The sequence below is a fragment of the Pinus tabuliformis genome, chromosome X, assembly GCF_031772625.1.
Source record: "Pinus tabuliformis cultivar Carrire ecotype Pingquan chromosome X, CPIR1, whole genome shotgun sequence".
NCBI classification, from domain to species: domain Eukaryota; kingdom Viridiplantae; phylum Streptophyta; class Pinopsida; order Pinales; family Pinaceae; genus Pinus; species Pinus tabuliformis.
The window spans coordinates 678888862-678910841 of record NC_142308.1 but is presented as its reverse complement, the minus strand read 5'-3'; the positions used below and the strand labels follow the sequence as shown (position 1 = coordinate 678910841).

The window sequence follows — 21980 nt, the reverse complement described above, 5'->3', positions numbered from 1 at the left end:
GCGCACTTAAGCAAATCTGACCCAATCGCACCTCTGTAAGCATGCATGCATAGGAATATTCAAAACGCAAGGACTGGGCAGTTGCATGTTCCTTACTCAGATCATGCTCTGTCATTTGTTGTGTTTACATTGTATAGGAATCGAAACAACGATTAGGTTAATGGGATTTGAACCTTGGCCAAAAGAAATCTCCATGACCCAGATCACGCCCTGTTCAACACATTTTTCACTGGGAACTGATCACGTATAGGGGAAACACATTTTTGTCTCAGTGAAAATACTCACACTAGTTAGAAAAGATATTGGCATTAACAATTGGTTCTTGACCCTTTGCCAATTGTCACAAAATATAATTTGTTGCAAGAGCAATAATGAGTGGAATATTTCTGGTTCGGAAAAAACCCTAGAATTTTGCCCTCACCAACTTAGCTCGGAATCAAATCAATCTCAACAAACCCTTAGGCTGGAAGGAAAACCAGCTCTAATACCACTGTAATATCCCAAACGGCATATTTTGCTAATTTTGCAAAAATCTAGTTCAACCAAAATTTCTCCTTAAAATAACCATTCAATTAACAAAAGATTGCTATGTAAAATAGAACAAATAGAGTGCATGCAATTCAATAACACAATAAGCATAAATAATTTCAACTTATATTATAATAGAAATTTGGGTTTACATGCTCATACAATAAAATAGCTGAGATGGAAAACTGGACTCAAAAATCTGCTCCAATGTTGTGCTGGCCCTCCAAAACTGAACTGAAATGTCGCTGTTGAGCTCTGCTATGAATTCTAGATGAATTCACCAAGGGGAGAAGGGTACTCACCCAATCTCACTAAATCACTCTAGGGTTTCCGTCCTCGGGCTACCAATGAAGTAGAGAACTAGGTTCTCAACCTCTCATACAAGAAGAAATATCAAATCCAAGATGCCCCTCCAATGGCCTCCTCATTTTTATAAATCTGATGGACCCCTCTAGAACCTCCTATTTTATTATTATTTCAATCATTGAGCTCATTTCTCTCTTTTGTTTCAATTAAAATATTCTTTTTAATGTGGAAAAATGGTAAATTGACCACCATGTCTCCTCATGTCACTGAAAATCAGTTCTAATCATCCCATCCGGTAAATCTTCTCGTTCTGGTTCCAACGAGCTATTACACTAAGGTGTTCCATCAAGTATTCCTCTCGAAACACCACCTTAAGCGTAATTAATTAAGTTAGGCCCAATAGTAACCCTATTTTTTGAAAGTTGTCAAAATGCAACGGAACATGCCAAGCGAATGCCATGGGATCCCATACAAACTCCTCAAAACCCCATGAAACATCTCCAAAAGCCCCTGGGCCCACTGATGACGTAAACCTGCACTTGTGACCTGTCTGCCTCCAACCTTGAAAGTCCATCCTAACCATGCCAACATTACAAATCCTAAAACTCAAGTAATAATAGCCTAATAAGGACATGAATCTAGAAAATTTATAGAAACATCTGGTACGGCTAAGGTTAAAAGTATAAGTGCATTTGCACCATCTTGTCAGCAATCATGGGTTACAAAGGCCAAAATTGTAAAAAGTCTGAACCCTATAAATTCAGGTATTCAGAATCGTAAATTGTTGCCAGTCAACCGTGTCTAATTGCTTCAATGACTACACCAGAAGTATAAATTGCAGAAATTGGCAATAAAAGGAAGCAAAAGGAAGTGACGTGAAAATATAGAAAATGGTTTTAGAAGCAAAGGATTGGAAATGAGTGAGACTCATATCAGAGTTCATGTATCCTATAATTGATTGACGTAACTTCAGCAAGAAATATCTGGACACTCTTATCAGATGATTATGCACTATATGTTCTGAAGGACCAGTTATAAAGTTGTGGCTACAACCATTGTTTCTCTTGTGGCCCTCCATGTATAACATCCTAATGGACTTATTTTACTAATGAAATTAAATTCACATATCCTATCTGGTGATACACTCTACTGATATGCTATAAACTAGTATCTGATTAATAGTGAATCCAAATTTGTATGGCATTAACAGAACCTTTAATTTATTTTGTGCAAGAACAAGATTTTCATCAGCATTTATTCTAAACAACTAGATGGTATATGGAAGCTTCACACCTGACTACTGAACACAGATATGGAAGTCTTGGTAACCTAAATGTGGAAGTTAACATACAAGCAAATATCTTAACATCTGAGACCCTTCCAAAGTTTCCTGGAGTTGATCTATTCACCCATTATTGACAAAGAGATTACTTGATCAAAAATGTCGAACTGTCATATTCTTTGTTTTAGACAGCAACGTGGCAAGCCTCAGATGCACACTATGTCAGAGGCTCCGCTCGAAAACATTTTCTTTGCAGAGGTCAAGTGTGCATTAGTTAATGAGATGGAAAGATAAACATATATCTACATATACACATAAGCAGAAAGGAAAGGAATAAAAAGGAAAAGGGATCATGCTTGTAATTTTCCCTGAATATCAAAAGCTTACACAGCAGCCAGTTCTAGTTTCTTTAATGCCACTTGTAGATCCTCAACACTGTAGCCTTCCTCAGCCATCACAATGTTCTGGCTGTTAAGTGGCACAACGTCTTCTTTTACATAGCTACTGTTGCTACGAAGAAGGTTTTCACAACCGTTATCAACTGTACCCTTCAATATGACGGTTTTGTGTAAACCTCCAAGTAGTTCTTCATAATCAGTGTCGCCAGTTTCTCCAATGAACACAAACATATTGGTAACCTCCATGCCCCAACGTGTAAATAAATACCTGCAATAGTCAAATTGGATTAAATCTTCATTTTTCCACATTATTTTGTTTAGGCTGTAGACTATATCATACAAAAGCACTAGGTCCGTCCTTGGCATCTATATTGCATAAAGATTAGGGTAAGCTGTTCATGGTAGCAGGCAGTCAAATAAATTGACTATCAAACAACAGGATCAGCAATCTGTGATGGTGCATTATTGAGATTGAGAGAATCCTAATACCTATGTCCATTAAGTAAGTAAATGGTACCAAGCATAAAGTCAACTGGAAAGAAAGCCTCCAAATTACAAAAAACAAGCAGTATTTACAGCTGATCATTGAACTTGAAATAAAATTACCCCCTCTCCCCTTCAGCCAGTAATATTAACCCAAGGACGAAATCATCTAAGAATTCACAAAATTACATAAGGGATAGAACTAGTATTCAGAGATTCTTCCCATGATAAAATAAAATGGTTTCATAAGAATTTGATTAATTGTTTCCCCTATCATCGTACAAAAGAGATACAAAATGGAGAAAAGTAGAAACTGCGAAGAATCAACATACAAGTAGGGTAAAATACAGAGAATTCAATGTATTAATCAATGTTACCAGACTCAGAATCAGAAATAAATCAGCGAGGCAAAAAAGCAAAGAGTTTTAATCAGATGAGGAAAAAATCGGCAAAAAGTCAGTGCATTCAATAAATAAAAATATACACATATTGAATTAAAAAAAAACATTTTTTATTAATATTCGGTAAAGCCGTGTCCAAACAATGCATAATATCAATAGATGTCCAAAATATCAAGAATGAATAAGTATCTCATATATGTTATGAGTCCAAACATGATCCAAAGTACTAAGTCTTGACTCCTAACCAATGACTACATAGAACCAGAAGCATATGCTTCTAAAAATTTACAAAAAAACTGCATACTAATCAGAAAAAAATAACTAAGAGTCTAAGACTCTTTAAGAGTGATAACTAGAAGCGATTCCTCCCACCCCTTCGCTTGCTTGACTCTCAAAGTTCTCCAAGTCATGTAGGCTTAAAAGAGGAGCCTCCTCTAATTGGACCCATTCTGCAGCATTTGTAGTTTGCAAATCTAGCTCTTCAAGGTCGATTGGTGAATGATCCCAACCTGTCATTATCATGAGACATTGAAATGTGAATTAAATTTTGACTTTGAACTTTAAAGTACGAATTAGATTATGAAACCTTCAAATTCAAGCTCTCACCTAGTATTTGCTTGTTGCGAAGTCGTAGATTGTAATGGACAAATACAAGGTCATTTAAGCATTTTTGTGTCAATCGGTTGCGCTTCTTAGAATGTATTTTCTCAAACATGCTCCAGTTGCGCTCACAACCTGAAGCACTACATGCTTGGTTTAAGATTCGAATGGCAAATATCTTCAAATTTGGCATATCACTACCAAAGTTTTGCCACCAAAGACCTAGCAAGTGGCAAGGGTTTGTGAGTAGAAGTACTAAATACTAAATAGTAAAAACTTAAAAAGACAACAAAATTTAATAAAACATTTAACATACAAAATAAATTTTAAACAAATTTAATGAATTGATGAAGCCTTCAAGCCTCAAAGGGTACCTGGCAACATCTTAGACCTTTCTCGTATAGCACTGGTATAGGCAAACAATTTAGATGGCACCCTATAATCTTGTAGTTGGGAAAAGACACGACTTTGAAATTCTGGATCAGGGAAGCACCTTTCCATGCATGTCATAAGTCCTCTGCCAACCTCCCCATCCTCATTAAATTTGCTCTTATCATAAAAATATTGTGGGTTTAAGAAGTACCTAGCATCATGTAAGGGGGAATACAATTGCCTATCCCAATGTGCATCAACAATGTCCCAAAGAGGCATATACTGTTGGAATTTCTAAGTCTATCTGTTAGAAATTCTTCCTGTACTATCTGATTTATTTCTTCCTACTTGTTCAGTTACTTAAAAAGTTATCTACCATGTAAATACTGAAAATAAATACAAGTACAGTATCAACACATACAGATCATAAATTGAAAGAAACAAGCACACAAGTGACACCATTGTTTTCGGAATAATGTCCCCGAAAAAACCCAATGCGCGAAAACCGATGCAGCTATTCAGAGGGTTTTATTATTAAGCAGTTTCAGAATACAATCTGGGGACTAGAAATGGCTCACCCAACAGAGAATTCCCTCGGCAGTAGTACCTCTTGGTCGAAGACAGATATTCTGGCTAAATCACCAAATGAACGATCCCACAATAACAATACAACTTCTGCTGCTCTGCATCACCCTGATGGGAACTGTGTCACCTTATCCAACTCTCCAGCTCCAATTTGCCCCATGAATTCTCCCAATGCTGCCTCTAGGGTCTGTGTCAGCCTCTCTGGCCCAGCGTCAACCCAACGTCAACCTCGAGACTCTGCGTCAGCCTCTAGAGCCTCTGTGTCTCACACGCTGGCCCTCCTCAGCTTCTACGCAGCTCCTAGCTACCTCTGCATGGCCTTTAGCTCGCTCTGCGTCGACCCTCTCTTGGCTTTTGCACTGATACTTTGGTACTAACTCTGCCTCTCCGCTATGTATTCACTGCCCCTCAGCTGCAACTCTGCTCACTCAATCAATTTCCTCAGCGAACCCTGCCCTAGAAAATCGAGTTCTTGATGTCTCTCGATGTGTTCTCCAACTGACCTTCAAGACTCCTCTTATATTTTTCTCGTTCGTCCATCAACGGACGAGATTAAATCTCTAATCAACGGCTAATATTAGATTTGGCTTGATCCATGACTTTTGGACCATTCTAACTCAAATTTATATTAATTCACATTAATATTTTATTTTTCCAAAGTTTAGATTTAGGAACTCCATTAAAAATATTAATTATTTTAATATCTCCCAAACTGGTTAGATTCTGCCCAAACCATTTCTAGGTCTTGGAGATCTCATGTGCTATAGCCTCTCCACCAATTTTCGTGGCTAGAGCACATTCGATGCTAACCCAAACCAACACTCCCTTTTAGCGAGGAATGTGCTCTAGTAATACTCCTCACTAAGTATCACCCTGATCATCCAACATCAGTCCCTGTGCTGATGACATCCTCTGCACTACTGCATCATGTACACCCATGGCCCTGCCACTGCCACTGCTGCACTGCAACTCAATTACTGAGAAGTAAGTAACTGGTCCTCCCAATTCTGACATCCCTGTCAGGCTACAAACACTCCCAATGTTGAAGCTCCGTCTGTCGCTAACAAGTGCTCCCTCTACTGACCTCTGTTCTGCTGCAACAACTCCATGCATCTTGCACTGTTGCCTCACACTGTCCCGGGACTCCTGCACTGTAGCACCCTCTGTCGCTTCATCCGCATCCATCTCTACCGACATCTATCAGTCCTGCTACTCCTCTTCGGGGCTCCCATAGCAAGGTATAATCCAAGAGGTTGGGTACCTCGAGGATCCTGCCCCTCATCGCCTATAGTCCATCTAACTACAGCGCAATGTCTCCCCACCTCTTCTCTCGAGGTGTATGAGCACTCATGGCACAATAGTCATCAGTCTCCACTTCCTTCTCCGCCTTAGCCAGCGCAGCCTTGGTCTCAGAAGCCTCTCCCTTGCTCTTCTTCCTAGGACACTGGTTCACATAGTGATCCAATTCCCCACAATGGAAGCACTTGACCTTGGAGAGGTCCTTCTTCTTTCTTTTCTCTTGTTTTTGCACAGATGTGAGGGCCACATCTTCTTCTTCCTTCTTGATTCTGACCCCTTTTTTCGCTACTCCCCGCCTTGGACACCCATCCGATCTCTTCCTGACGAAGAGTCGCCCACAGTTCCTACCAATCTGGAAGGCTCGCCCTGCCCAGTATGCTCTGGATAAATACCTCCCAATCCTCTGAGACTGCATTCAATGTGGTCCTCACCATTAGTTCCTGATCCAGTGTAGCCCTATGGAAGTTAGCTGATCATGGATCTCCTTCAATCCACCGAGGAAGAGTTCTATCTGCTCTCCCTTCTGCATCTGATATGACCACAACTAATTTTCAAGTAACATCCTCCTCTGCACAGAAGTATGCTGGTACAATTTCTTCAGGGCCTCCCACATCTCATTTGTCGTCTCCTTCTTGCCAATGTGTGGCGCCACATGATCCTTGACACCATCAAGGATGATGCACTTTGCCCTAGCCATTGCCTCCTCGTACTTGTCATTTTCAGCTGGGTCATCCGGGATCACTATCATTTTCAAGGTGAAGTGTTTGATGCGATACCTGTCTAGAATGGACAAGATCCTGGCCTTCCAGACTACAAAGTTTGAAGCTCCGTCCAGTCTATCCTGATCTCTTAGCCCATTCACTACCATTTCACTGCTCCTCTTTCAACTCTTTCAAGTCTCTCTACTTCCCGTCTGGAAGTTCTCGGTTTGACTCCCTCTGAGCCTCGATTTCCCTTATGGAAATCCCTCTGCCAATGTCAAGATGCCCCACTCCGATCGTTTGTGCAGTTGCACCACTGATCCGGATTTCTTGGCTAGAAATCCTCGACAGCAACTCCCTCCTCCTTGGTCTTGCCCTGTTAGGTATTGTTCTGACCACAATACCCCACCATCTTTGCTCCGCAACTTACCCACAGCCTCCTATGCCCCAACAGTCTAAAGGTTAGAGCCTCTAGGCTTTGCGCAATCCCGGCACCGACACAATCTGCACTTCCTGGCCACAGCGTTGGTCCTTCCTGACTAAGAAAGATGACCGAGCACTGCGTAGGTCAGGTCTGCTCCACTCTGCCTCAGCATTGATCCTCCTCCTGGCTCGAACTGATGACACAAGTTCTCTGCATCACCCCTTCCTTGCTGCTTTCTGCTAAGAACAACTTCTGTCACTCAGGACAGCCATTTTCCGTTGCTGTTGTTCTGCTCAGCTCATGCCTTCAGTTATCCTGTGATCTGCAACCACGCTCCGATACCATGTTGGAATTTCTAAGTCTATCCCTTAGAAATTCTTCCTGTACTATCTGATTTATTTCTTCCTACTTGTTCAGTTACTTAAAAAGTTATTTACCATGTAAATACTGAAAATAAATACAAGCACAATATCAACACATACAAATCATAAACTGAAAGAAACAAGCACACAAGTGACATCGTTGTTTTTGGACTAATGTCCTCAGAAAAACCCAATGCAAGAAAACCGGCACAGCTATTTAGAGGGTTTTATTATTAAGAAGTTTCAGAATACAATCTGGGTGCCAGAAATGGCTCACCCAATAGAGAATGCCCTCGGCAGTAGTACCTCTTAGTCGGAGACATATATTCTGGCTAAATCACCGAATGAACAATCCCACAGTAACAATACAGTTTTTGCTGCTCTGCGTCACCCTGATAGGAATTGCATCACCCTATCCAGCTCTCCAACTCCAATTTGCCCCACGAATTCTCCCAGCGCTGCCTCTAGGTCTGCATCAGCCTCTCTGGCCCAACGTCAGTCCAACGTCAGCCTATCTGGCCCAACATCAACCTCTTGGGGCTCTGCGTTAGACTCTGGAGCCTCTGCGTCTCACACGCTAGCCCTCCTCATGCTCTACGCAACTCCTGGCTGCCTTTGTGTGGCCTCTAGTTGGCTCTACGTCGACCCTCTCCCGGATTCTGCACTGATGATTCTCATACTAACTCTGCCTCTCTGCTATGTATTCACTGCCCCTCAACTGCAACTCTGATCACTCACTCAATTTCCTCGGCAAACCCTGCCCTAGAAAATCGAGTTCTTGATCACTCTCGGTGTGTTCTCCAACTAACCCTAAAGCCTCCTTTTATACTTTTGTCGTTGGTCCATCAACCGCCGAGACTAAATCTCTAATCAACGGTTAAGATTAGATTTGGCTTGATCAATGACTTTTAGACCATTCTAACTCAGTTTTATATTAATTCACATTAATATTTTATTTTTCCTAAGTTTAGACTTAGGAACTCTATTAAAAATATTAATTATTTTAATATCTCACAAACTGGTTAGATTCTGCCCAAACCATTTATGGGTCTTGGAGATCTCATGTGCTATAGCCTCTCCACCAATTTTCGTGGCTAGAGCACATCTGATACTACCCCAAATCAACACTCCCTCTTAGTGAGGAATGTGCTCTAGCAATACTCCTCACTGAGTATCACCCTGATCATCCAACATCAGTCCCTATGCTGATGCTAGGCCTCCCCGCTCAACATCCTCTGCACTACTGCATCATGTACTGCTACCCATGGCCCTGCCACTACCACTGCTGCATCCGTACGACAGCTCCCTCTACATCCATGCTACTGCCCATGGCCTTGCCACTGCCATTGCTGCACTGCAACTCAGTTACCGAGAAGTAACTGATCCTCCCAATTTTGACATCTCTGTCAAGCTAGAAACACTCCCGATGTTGAAGCTCCCTCTGTCGTTGACAAGTGCTCCCTCTACTGACCTTAGCGCTGCTGCAACAACTCCATGCATCTCGGACTGCTGCCTCACGCTGTCTCGGGACTCCTGCACTGTAGCACCCTCTGTCACTTCATCCGCATCCGTCTCTACCGACATCTACCAGTCCTACTACTCCTCTTTGGGGCTCTCGTAGCAAGGTATAATCCAAGAGGTTGGGTACCTCGAGGATTCTGCCCCTCATCGCCTGTAGTCCGTCTGACTACAACTCGATGTCTCCCCACCTCTTCTCTCGAGGTGCATGAGCACTCATGGCACAGTCGTCATCAATCTCCACTTCCTTCTCTGCCTTAGCCGGCGCAACCTTGGTCTCAAAAGCCTCTCCCTTGCTCTTCTTCCTAGGACACTGGTTCGCATAGTGACCCAGTTCCCCACAATGGAAGCACTTGACCTTGGAGAGGTCCTTCTTTCTTTTCTCCTGCTTTCCCGCAGATGCGAGAGCCGCATCTTCTTCTTCCTCCTTGATTTTGACCCCTTTTCCGCTACTCCCCGCCTTGGACACCTGTTTGATCTCTTCTTGATGAAGAGCCGCCCACAGTTCCTCCCAATCTGGAAGGCTCGTCCTGCCCAGTATGCTCTGGACAAATACCTCCCAATCCTCTGAGACTGCGTTCAATGCGGTCCTCACCATCAGTTCCTGATTCGGTGTGGCCCCTATGGAAGTTAGCTGATCACGGATCTCCTTTAATCCACCAAGGAAAAGTTCTATCTGCTCTCCCTTCTGCATCTGATATGACTGCAATTGATTTTCAAGTAACATCCTCCTCTGCACAGTATGCTGGTACAATTTCTTCAAGGCGGCCTCCCACATCTCATTTGTCGTCTCCTTCTTGGCAATGTGTGGCACCACATTATCCTTGACACCATCAAGGATGATGCACTTTGCCCTAGCCATTGCCTCCTCGTACTTGTCATTTTCATCTAGGTCAATCGGGACCGTTATCGTTTTCAAGGCGAAGTGTTTTATGCAATACCTATCTAGCATGGACAAGATCCTAGCCTTCCAAACTACGAAGTTTGAAGCTCTATGCAGTCTATCCTGATCTCTTAGCCCATTCACTCCCATTTCGTCGCTCCTCTTTCGACTCTTTCAAGTCTCTCTACTTCCTGTCTGGAAGTTCTCGGTTTGACTCCCTCTGAGCCTCAATTTCCCTTCTGGAAATCCCTCTACCAATGTTGACATGCCCCACTTCGATTGTTTGTGTAGCTACACCACTGATCCGGATTTCTTGGCTAGAAATCCTCGACAGCAACTCCCTCCTCCTTGGACTTGCCCTGTTAGGTATTGTTCTGAGCACAGTACCCCACCAGCGTCGCTCCACAACTTACCCGTAGCCTCCTATGCCCTAGCAGTCTAAAGGTTAGAGCCTCTAGGCTCTGCACAATCTCGGCACCGACATAATCTGCACCTCCTGGCCACAGCGTTGATCCTTCCTGACTGAAAAAGATGACCGGGCACTGCGTAGGTTAGGTCTGCTCCACTCTGCCTCAGCGTTGATCCTCCTCCTGGCTCGAACTGATGATGTAGGTTCTCTGCGTCACCCCTTCCTTGTTGCTTTCTGCTAGGAACAGCTTCTATCACTCGAGACCGTTGTTTTCTGTTGCTGCTATTATGCTCGGCTCATGCCTTCAATTATCCTGTGATCTACAACCACGCTCTGATACTATATTGTAATTTCTCTATCTATCTATTAGAAATTCTTCCTGTACTATTTGATTTATTTCTTCCTACTTGTTCAATTACTTAACAAGTTATTTACCATGTAAATACTGAAAATAAATACAAGTACAATATCGACACATGCAGATCATAAACTGAAATAAACAAGCACACAAGTGACACCATTGTCTTTGGACTAATGTCCCGGGAAAAACCCAATGCGGGAAAATTGGTGCAGCTATTCAGAGGGTTTTATTATTAAGCAGTTTCAAAATACAATCTGGGTGCGAAAAATGGCTCACCCAATAGAGAATGACCTCAGCAGTAGTACCTCTCAGTTGGAGACAGATATTTCGGCTAAATCACCGGATGAACAATCCCACAGTAACAATAAAACTTCTGCTGCTCTACGTCACCCTGATAGGAACTGCATCACCATATCTAGCTCTTTAGCTCCAATCTGCTCCACGAACTCTCCCAACGCTGCCTCTAGGGCTTGCGTCAGCCTCTCTGGCCTAATGTTTGCCCGACGTCAGCCTATCTCGCCCAGCATCAGCCTCTCGGGGCTCTGCGTTAGCCTCTGGAGCCTCTGCGTCTCACACGCTAGCCCTCCTCAGGCTTTGCGTAGCTCCTGGCTACCTCTGCGTGGCCTCTAGATGGCTCTGTGTCGACCCTCTCCTGGCTTCTGCGCTGATGCTTATGGTACTAACTCTCCCTCTCTGCCATGTATTCACTGCCCCTCAGCTGCAACTCTAATCACTCACACAATTTCCTCAATTTCCTAACTTCTCGCACGTGTGGGAGGTTTCTTCTATGCTTTGGCTCCTTTCTCCTTCGCTTGAGTAGGACGCCTTATAGGCCTAGGTTACTAGCCCAAACAATGTGATATTCATCACTGTTATCTTGTTGTTGTGATGACCGTAAGGATACTTCTATTTCTCGCACGTGTGACTGTTTTTTACCCCAGAAATTGAGGAAATTGAGTGAGTGATCAGAGTTGCAACTGAGCGGCAGTGAATACATAGCAGAGAGGCAAAGTTAGTACCAAAAGCATCAACACAGAAGCTGGGAGAGGGTTGACGCAGAGCCAGCCAAGAGTTGTGCAGAGCCTGAGGAGGGCCAGCGTGTGAGACGCAGAATCTCCAGAGGTTGATGCAAAGCCTCGAGAGGCTGATGCTGGGCCAGATAGGCTGATGCTAGGCCAAAGAGGCTGATGCAGACCCTAGAGGCAGCGCTGGGAGAATTCATGGGGCAGATTGGAGTTGGAGAGCTGGATAGGGTTACGTAGTTCCTATCAAGGTGACGCAGAGCAGCACAAGTTGTATTGTTACTGTGGGATCGTTCATCCGGTGATTTAGCCGGAATATCTGTCTCTGACTAAGAGCTACTACTGCCGAGGGCATTCACTGTTGGGTGAGCAATTTCTGGCACCCAGATTGTATTATGAAACTGCTTAATAATAAAACCCTCTGAATAGTTGCACCAGTTTTCCCGCATTGGGCTTTTAAGGGACATTAGTCCAAAAACAACGGTGTCACTTGTGTGCTTGTTTCTTTTAGTTTATGATCTCTATGTGTTGACAGTGGACACTGTACTTGTATTTATTTTCAGTATTTACATGGTAAATAACTTGTTAAGTAACTAAACAAGTAGGAAGAAATAAATCAAATAGTACAGGAAGAATTTCTAACGGATAGACTTAGAAATTCCAACAAGATTGCTACATTGAGGTAGGTCGATTTCCTCACAGCTAGGGCCTGCACGGGAGCCAAATTATGGGCACATGCGAGAGGTTGAGGAAAGGAGTTGGGGAGATGGATTGTGCCGGGAATTTGAGGAAGTCATCTAGGGAGTAGAATTCAACATTTTTGGAGTGATTGGAGGGCTGCTACATTGAATTTCCAGACAAGATGTATTTTCCAGTGTAATGTCCCCAAATTAATTAATTTTGTTAAGAAGAATTTCCGTTTTTGTAATTTTGGCAATTGGGGGGGATATTTTGGCCCACAACTTAGGAGAACAGAGAAATCAAAGGAAATTTTGATTTTTGGGTAAAGAGAAGGCCCCACTTTAGAAAAAAGGGGAAAATTTGTGGAACTGGTGGAATATGGGGTCCACCCCTCAATGAATACGCACTCCTTGGAGGAAAAATCGATATTTGTGAAGGGAGGTCGAAATATTTGGAGGGACCATCAAGGAAAGGTGAGGCAACAATTATCAATAGAAGGGTGAGAGCAACAATTGGTATCTTTTGCTCATTTGATATCTGAACCATTGTTTGCTCAAGCTGTTTAGTTGGGTCAACAGAGTGTTGTTTAGCACACGAGATTTTCGAGGGGAGATCTCAACTCCTACTTTGGTGGACTTCGAGTGCCACCCTAGGGGAGCTTTGCTACATTCTTGGAGTTGTTCCAGAGGGATTTCACAGGGAAATTTGAGCTATTAAGGAGTAGGTTGGGCGTAGTAAGGGACCACACACTCTTGTGGGGAGTGAGCTTCATGACAGCGTGGGTTCCGGGAATTTAGAGGCATATTCTCTTGGCACCTAGCAACAATTTTGCAGTGGTTTGAAGGGTTGGCTGAGTGGATTACATACAAGCTGAAATTCTTCTTCCTGGGCCAGTGTAGAAGTGGTTTGGTTGGGCCTACGCAGTCATTAGAGGAGCATGTTGGTTGTGGGGGCTGAAGATTTACAAGGGGGTATAAGGATAATTCTTGGAGGTATTCTCATCTAATTTTGGAGGGGTTTGGCAACTATTTTTTAGGTAGTACAGATTACCCAGCTATAGTGGGTGCTCACACAAATTGGGGGTGATTTTCGAAGGTTGGAATTAGGCCTAACCTTTCTGGGTTTTTTTGGGTTTGTTGAGGAGAAACCAAGATTAATTTGGCCGAATTTTTTGAGCACTGTAGCAGGCTCAAACAAGTGTCTCTTTGCAACCCGCAACTGATGGTGATTCACTCCAATTTGTGGGTTTTTTGGTGGGAAGGATTGGGACCAATTCCTTTCTGGGTCCGGTGGGAAAAATTAAGAGGGAGATACAACAACAATTTCAAGCCAATTCGGGCATTCTAGCAAGGGATTCGAACCATTTTCAGATAGTAGCAGTGGCACAATTTCTAGGAAGCGCAAGGACGGTTTGAGGGTTGAAGTTTCTACTCATTGGGGCATCTTTCTCACCTTGGGTTTGCTTCAAATTTCTTATGCAAGCCCAGGTGCCCTTGTTCCTTGTTATTGTACTCCCATTTTTTCCAAATTTTTAATAAAATGGCTCAGTTGTGGTTCTAACACTTGTATTGGGTGTTTTGGTACCTTGTGTGTAAAGATTTTTGGTCGTTTTCTAGTTCATTCTTTAGTAATTCATTGCATAATTCCATTAGGAACATTACAATGGTATCAGAGCCTTGATCTTGGCCCAACTGGGTGTAGCCAACAAGAACATAGGAGACTTAGGTATGAATGCACATTGACGGGTGAAACAATGGACAAACCCATTGCTCAAGGGAAATTCAGTATGCAAAAATTCTGGGGTGGAATCCGTTGGGATGATGAGAGGTTGGCCCAGTTGAAGAGGGTGACAGAACAAACCCATCCTCACCCTTACAACAAAGACACTAGAGGTGCACAGGTTGTGGGGGTGCAACCATTTACATCATGTGGGGAAAGTCGACAGAACCAGGGCACCAGATCTCTTGAAAAGGAGCAGGCAGGATAGGGATAGTTAGAGAGTGAGAATAGGGGGCGATTTTACTGGTGGAGTCTTGGCTTTAGATATCAGGACCCTGAGGAGGAGGTTGAGCATGATGCTGAGGGCCCATAGGATGGTGAAGAGCACATCAATATACCCGATATGGCGTAGGAGTCACCATTGTTAGAGACCTCTTTGATAGCCCTAGTTGACACCTTGGTGGAGAGGATAGAGCCTACACCCATAGAGCCATCTATTGACGTGCCACCCATGGATGAGATGCCAACAATTGCTGAGGTATCCAGAGTTGTGACCGAGTTTACAGGTGATAGATGGCCACGTCAATTTCATCAATTCTAGGCTGGCCTTCTAGCATTGAGAGAGAGCCACGACAATGCGAGAGGCTATTCTACAACATAACAAAGATTTGGTCGTCATGAGAGTGGTTTGTCCTGAGTCCGCAGCCAAACTAACTCACGTTAGGGAATGATTGGATTCCCTAATGGTCTAGCTAGAGTGCACATTAGAGCATCAGAGCAACCCTCTTCAAACATACATAGATGGCGCTTCTAGCGCTAGTAAGTTTCCTTTGCACATTGGAGAGGGAGAGGCAAAGTCACCTTGACATATTTTGTGTGTTGACCAGGCTGATGAGATGAGGCGACATGAGCTGCACAGGGTACAACATTCGCAGGATGGAGGGCTTGTCCTATGTACGGGAGTTCGTACATTATAGCCCTCTCTTGGGGTTGGATGGTGAGAGATTCTGAGTTGGTACCCGGTGGAGTAGGCTGTAGAGATGGTAGTGGACCGACGTGAAGCTCAACAAGAGCTTTCAAGCATTGGGGATACCGGAAGCCCAGACTAGCATTGGGATCTAGGTGGGACTACTTATCATTTCACGGATATGCCAGTTGACTACGACCTTAGTGGTGTAGTTGACCCAACGATTGAGCGCACACATTCGCTAAGGGAGTTTTGGTCAGCACCAGTGGCCAACCAGTTTATGGACAAATTCCTTGGGTTGTCTTGTTATGATGGTTGCAGATGGGATTGTGAAAATTCCAAAACCGGAATCATATTGCAGCAACTGGAAATTATTCTCCTAATTATTAATTTAATTTAACAATTTATTTCCTGTTTGCTACAACAAATAGTGAATAAATCACATTGCAACCTACACAAATAAATATGCGGAAGAATAAACGTTGGAAGAAATACTAGTACACACACAAAAAATTAACACAATTATTTTTGGAAAAAAGTCCCGAGAAAAACCCAACTTGGAAAAACCTGTGCAATAGCTGAGAGTTTTATTATTAAGAAATAGTGAAATAATCTAAGTACAATCTGGATGCTGAATATTGGCAATCCTATAGAGAAATACTGGCAAAAATCTGGAGAGGAATTTTCCTCACCCCACAGGCAATCTCCTGGCACAACTTGCCTCCAAAATTTCGGCACTCTAAGCCTCTGCATCAACCTATGCACTGCTCTTCGTTGTTGGCTGAACGTCTAGCCTCGAACTGGAATCTGATGAAGTCGTTCTGCCTTCTATTGACTGGAAAGACGCTTCTCCGGCACTCTCGGACTCTTTCCCAACCTCAGGAACTGAAAAAGTCAATCTCTCTCACCAAATCAACTTTGCCTCTAGAGGCTACTATGCTACCCCAATGTTAGCCTCTCTGTGGCTCTCTTGCCTCTCTGCAAATGCACTCATTGGATCTGGAAACCTTCCTCTGGCTTCACTGTCTCTACCCCTCTTTCACTATTTCTATCACAGGCTCTCTCTCCGGCAACTGACCACTGCTACTCTGGAAATTGATCTGCTCATGAAATCGAAACTCTGAAGTGTCTTCTCCATCACCACATCGACCTCCTCTTTTAATCCACTGTTGGAGCACTAGCAACCAAGAGAAATACTAGCAAAAATTTGGAGAGGAATTTTCCTCACCCCACAGGCAATCTCTTGGCACAAATTGCCTTCAAAATTTCAGCTCTCGGAGCCTCTGTGTCAACCTATGTGCTGCTCTGCGTAGCTCACTGGACGTCTAGCCTCGTACTGGACTCTAATGAAGTCGTTTTGCCTTTTGTTGACTAGAAAGGCGCTTCTCCAACATTTTGGGACTCTTTCTCGGCCTTTGGAACTGAAAATGTCAATCTCTCTCAACAAATCGACTTTGCCTCTAGAGGCTACTACGCTGCCCTAGCGTCAGCCTCTCTATGGCTCTCTTGCCTCTCTGCAAATGCACTCACTGGATCTGGAAACCTTCCTTCGGCTTCACTGTCTCTGCCCCTCTCTCACTGCTTCGATCTCAAGCTCTCTCCAACAACTAACTGTTGCTACTCTCGAAATCGATCTGCTCATGATATTGAACCTCCCAAGTGCCTTCTCCATCACCACATTGACCTCCTCTTATAATCCATTGTTAGAGCACCAATGACCAAGATTAAAACATAATCGATGGAAAGGATCATCTTGGAGTCGATCTATGTGAGTTTCTAGATCATTCACGCCTTGACATAATTAATAATGATTAATTAACCATATTCCCTAAATATTTAAAAACTAGTTAATAATCTAATTAAGGCATTTCTAAGCGGAATTTCCAGAAACAATTTCTAGGATTTGAAAATCTCTTATATTCTTGCCTCCACAAAATTTCAAGGCTAGAACACATCTGATGCTACAAAAATAACACTCCCTCTTAGCAAGGAATGTGTTCTAGTGCTATTGCACCCCTTGTAGCAGCGCCCAGTCTCTGCATCATCTCCTGCCACGCTGTTGATGTTTGGCTATACTGCCCACCAACCATTGCGCAACTCTGATATATGTTGCATTTGTGCTGCTGCTAACACTGCCATACTGCTGCCAACACTGCATCTGCACTACAACTCCCTCTCAACTGTTGCTTCTGCAACTGCAACATCTGCAACTGAAAAGCATCCAAAATACTAAATCAATTGTGACCACTATGATGCATCTATCACCCGAGTGTCTGAATGTTGCTAGTATCTGCACTGTCACTGAAGAATCTGTGTTGCTATTGACTCTGCACTGTGCCAACTGCACTACTGCCAACTCTGCATTGCGCTCCCCAGTATTTGACGGCGACTAGTCTCTGCAATTGTCACTCTAGCATCTGACTACATCAACTGTCACTAATCCACCCTGCTACTGAATACTGTGGGCCCACATAGCAAGGTATTGGTCCATGAGGTGGACTCCTCAAGGATCATGCCCATTTGTAGCGCTCTGGGGCTTCAACACCAACTCACCCCACCTCTGCTCCCCTTGTCCCTGATTGTGACCCTTTGGCGTGAGGGCCACATTCTCCTCCTCCTTCACCTGCTTCAATCTACTGCTGTTGCCACTGATGGAGTTCTCTAATAGAGCTCGCCTCAATTCCTCCTGTTGCAAGTGGGCCCACATCATGTCCCACCTTGGCAAGATATCTATGCCCAAAATAATTTGGACGAATACCTGCCACTCCTCGAAGACACTGTTGAGTGCCAATCGTACTAGCTCTATGGGTTGAGGCGCTACCCCAACAACTGCAAGCTAGTCCCAGATCTCCTGAATCCTGGTGAGGAAGGGGTCTATGCCTTCCCCCTTTTGCATCTTGACACACCTCAACTTCTCCTCTAGGTACAGCTTCCGCTGCTTGGAAGTACCCTGGTACAACGTAGAGAGAGCATCCCACATCTCTTGGCAAGTATCTTTGCCAGCTATGTGTGAAACAACATGATCCCGGACTCCATCTAGGATCAATTGTTTCGCCCGTGCCATCTCCTTTCTGTACTCCTTCAGTTGTCTATGTCCTGGGGAACTACTACCACTGCATCAATATATGTCTGCAGGCCAAACTCATCTAGAAGGACATCCTTGTCTTCCAGATGACATACTTGGAAGCCCCATCCAACCTATCTTGGTCAAGAAGCCCTGCAATGGCCATCTCAACGAACTGTCGAAAATTTCCTCTTTCCTTTTGCTCGGTTGCTGCTCTGCTACTCACACTCCCTTTTGGAGTGAGAAGATTTGCTCACAACTACTGCTAATCTGCAAGGAAAATCGAACTTCTTGAGACTAGAAGTTCCCTAAGGAAAGATTTTCCTCTGTGCATGCTCTTCTCTCTTCCAACCCGACACTGGCTCTACTCTAGCAAACTACTGCAAAAGTATTTGCATCTAGCTAGAGATCTGCTCAACGAAAAATTTGAGTTGCTCCCTCTGCTTCCAAAATCAATCGATCTCGAAGGATCGAATATTTATGCCCCTCTCAAAAAAATCGGTCTTCCTCAAGAACCTTGACCTCTTGGAAAAATATTGCGCTGCCCTTGGGAATTTCGGCCTACTGCCCACACTTAGCAATGAAATTCCTTCTTGTCGCTTCTGAGCTCTCTCGCTGATCAACTGCGATCTCATACCATGTGAAAATTCCAAAACTGGAATCCTATTGCAGCAACTGAAAAGTATTCTCCTAATTATTAATTTAATTTAACAATTTATTTACTGTTTGCTACAACAAATATTGAATAAATCACACTGCAACCTACACAAATAAAATTGCGGAAGAATAAATGCTAGAAGAAATACTAGCACACACACATAAAATTAACACAATTATTTTTAGACAAAAGTCCTCGAAAAATCCCAACTTGGGAAAACCGATCCAACAAATAAGGGTTTTATTATTAAGCAGCAGTGAAATAATCTGAGTACAATCTGGCACATCGACCACAAAGAAATGGTTTGTCATCGAGTAGTTCCCCATAACTACTGTCAAAGAGGGCACATATCTAGTGCACTGGATGGTACGGTCACCTAGTACTAGGACTGAGAAGCCCTCAAACTCTGTTGTGGTGAGGCCCCTCCTCTGGACCAACTGGGCATCTATGAAATTATAGGCAGCCCCACTGTCCACCAGCACTGACACCCTCTATCCCTATAAAGTGCCTCTGATCCTCAGTGTCAAAAATTTGGGAATACTGCATAAGGAAGTGAGAACTCCCCCTGATGGGGCAAGGGATGCCCCACCCTGTGGAGGTGGTGGTGGTGGCCCTCTGTCTGTCGAACTCCCGCCATCTGCCCCATCGTCATCCTACTCCACCTCGTCCTCCTGGTCACTATCAGAAAAAACCTCAATGTAGTGTGCTCTCCCAGCAGTGCATCGATGACCTGGTGCCCAAGGCTCTCTGCATGTGAAGCATAGCTTCCTCCATAGCTTCCTCCTCTGGAGGTCCTTTCGTATCTCCTCATCTAGCTGCCCCCTCCCCTATGTGGTCCTCTGAGGTGGAGGTCTAGTCTCATGCCCCTTCTGTGGAAAAGGGGTCCATGCAAGAAACGGTGCTCTAGTCTTGGGGATGGACCCCTGCAAATCTATGGCACACAAGACTGCTTCCTGCAGTGTGGAAGGTCTGCATGACTTCACCAGTCCACGCAGTGGCTCAAGTAAGCCCTCAATGAAGGTGTACACCCTCCTTGCTTTGGATCGATCCAGGACCATCACTAACACCCGTAGAAAATCTGAAAAGTATTGCTTCGGGTTGCCTGTTTAGCACAATTGGGTTAGCTCTCTGAAATGAGCCTTTGGATTCCTCTGATCAAATTGCTCCACCACCCTCCTGGTGAAGTCCTCATAAGAAACTATGTGGGCATGCCCTAGGGTGGTCAAGCCATGAAACCACCAATCATGGGCTTCCCCTTCCATGTGCAACGTGGCCATCTTAATGGCTTCCTGCTCTGTCATCCGATTGAGTTGGAAGTATGTGTCCATCTTCTCAACCCAAGCCCTGGCTGTGCACTTGGCAGCGCCGTCAAAAGTATGGAAATACATCCTCCCTATGGTTCTCTGCAACTCATAGTTTTAGATCCCTTGTCCTCCGTACCCCTTGTTCTTCTCACTTTGCTTGAGCTTGCAGTAATCTCTGAAGGAGAGGGCTTCTTTGAAGTCTTCATCCATAGACTGTCACTCTCTGAAGTAATCTCCCATTTGAGGAGGGTCTTCCTCCCTTGCAGGCTCGATTTGTGCCACTAGCACGAAGGAAGGTAGTGCAACCCGAGTCGCACACTAACTGAAGGGCGTTGCGCTGCTAGTGAGGATGATCGAATGGCTGAGAGGCCCCAAAAGTTTCCCCACATAGAAACCCTCTAAGCGTGGTCCTCTCTCTATTTGTGACTTAATCTCCTCCAACATGTCTTTCTGCCCCTTGGCCAAGTCACTCAAGGCCCTTAGGAGGCTGTCGAAAGCCATCTCCTCCCTACTCTTGGGCTCTGTCATTTCCTCCTCTTCTGCTATTGCTTTCCCCCTGTCCTCCGTGTCTGGAGTAATCTCTAACTCCCTTTCTCTGCTCCTGTACCTCTGTCTATGGTAGGTGATGTTCTGTTGGTCCCCTTCTCTCATAGGAGACAATCCCCACATCTGAGCCAAGAACTAGGCTCTGATACCACTGTAATGAACCTAAATAGGAAATACAAGTGCTAACAACAAATATTCTACATAGAAAAATACAAAAACGAAACATTCATCAAGCACCCATAGAAAAACTGCAAATGAAGAACTTTTGAGCCATTTTATTATATTTCTGCAAGCCAAATACAATAGATAGTGGAATGGTGCACCTGGGCTTGTCTCAACGGACAAGCAGGACCAAAACCAGGTAGGAAAATCGTTGAGCATAAGGCTGCCCAACTGCTGCACCAATCTGCACTGCACTGCCCAGAAAGCTGTTGCACTGCTGAATTTCGAATGGTTGGAAAGTGCACTAAAACCACCCAGAAACTTATATGCTTTTAACCCTAGATTCCTTGGCCAAAACCCAAAAGGGAATTTGGTTGGCTTTGACTTCTATTTTTCGACCCCCTTGGAGCCTCACCCCAGCCAATGTTGCCAACATCGACATCGAGATAAAATCGAAAAGGGTCTGAAAATCCAAAAAATCGTAAAAATCAGGAAAATTTTGGTAAAAATCGAGAAAATTAAGATACCATAAAAATATCTTTAAAAAACTAGCAAACATCGGCTAGGCCAAAAAACCGTGATTTCAAGATAAAATCGAGATGTTATCGAGATGTTCGCAACACTCACCCCAACTATGACTGCCAAATTCGACCTACTGGAAACTGCCTACAAATCCCTTTGCAAACTGCTCCAAAACATTGGGTTCACCCCTGCTATCCAACTCCTAACATCCTGGATGAATTTTTGGCCCTGATCAGCCGCTCCCAAACACCACGAAATTCTGTTGAGTGGCCTCTTCGTTGTCCCTCTGCCCAAAAATGTGAATTACTGGTCTGTTGGCTCAGCTAGCTGAAAGCTCCAACAAAAATGCCTACCCAATGTTGCTACCTCAGCTCCTTGACCTCCCGACAAGCAATGAGATCCCTGCTGGTCTCAAACTCCCTC

General features: G+C 44.0%; 1 protein-coding gene across 2 annotated transcripts in view; it reads right to left on the bottom strand.

The window, feature by feature from the left end:
• Positions 1-2141: 2141 nt before the first annotated feature.
• LOC149141797 (putative sucrose-phosphate synthase 1) overlaps positions 2142-21980 on the bottom strand; it is a 335464-nt gene continuing 315625 nt past the window's right edge. The window contains exons 13-14 of one of the 2 annotated variants that reach the window (XR_016264289.1): positions 4005-4220; positions 3538-3907 (exon numbers count right to left, since the gene is read on the bottom strand). Coding sequence is in view for 1 of the 2 variants with exons in the window: in XM_089447751.1 (XP_089303877.1) it covers positions 2500-2782 (283 nt within the window). In the remaining variant the exon portion in view is untranslated. Of the gene's footprint in view, positions 2783-3537; positions 3908-4004; positions 4221-21980 lie in introns of those variants that run through there. The other variant, XM_089447751.1, reaches the window with a different exon arrangement.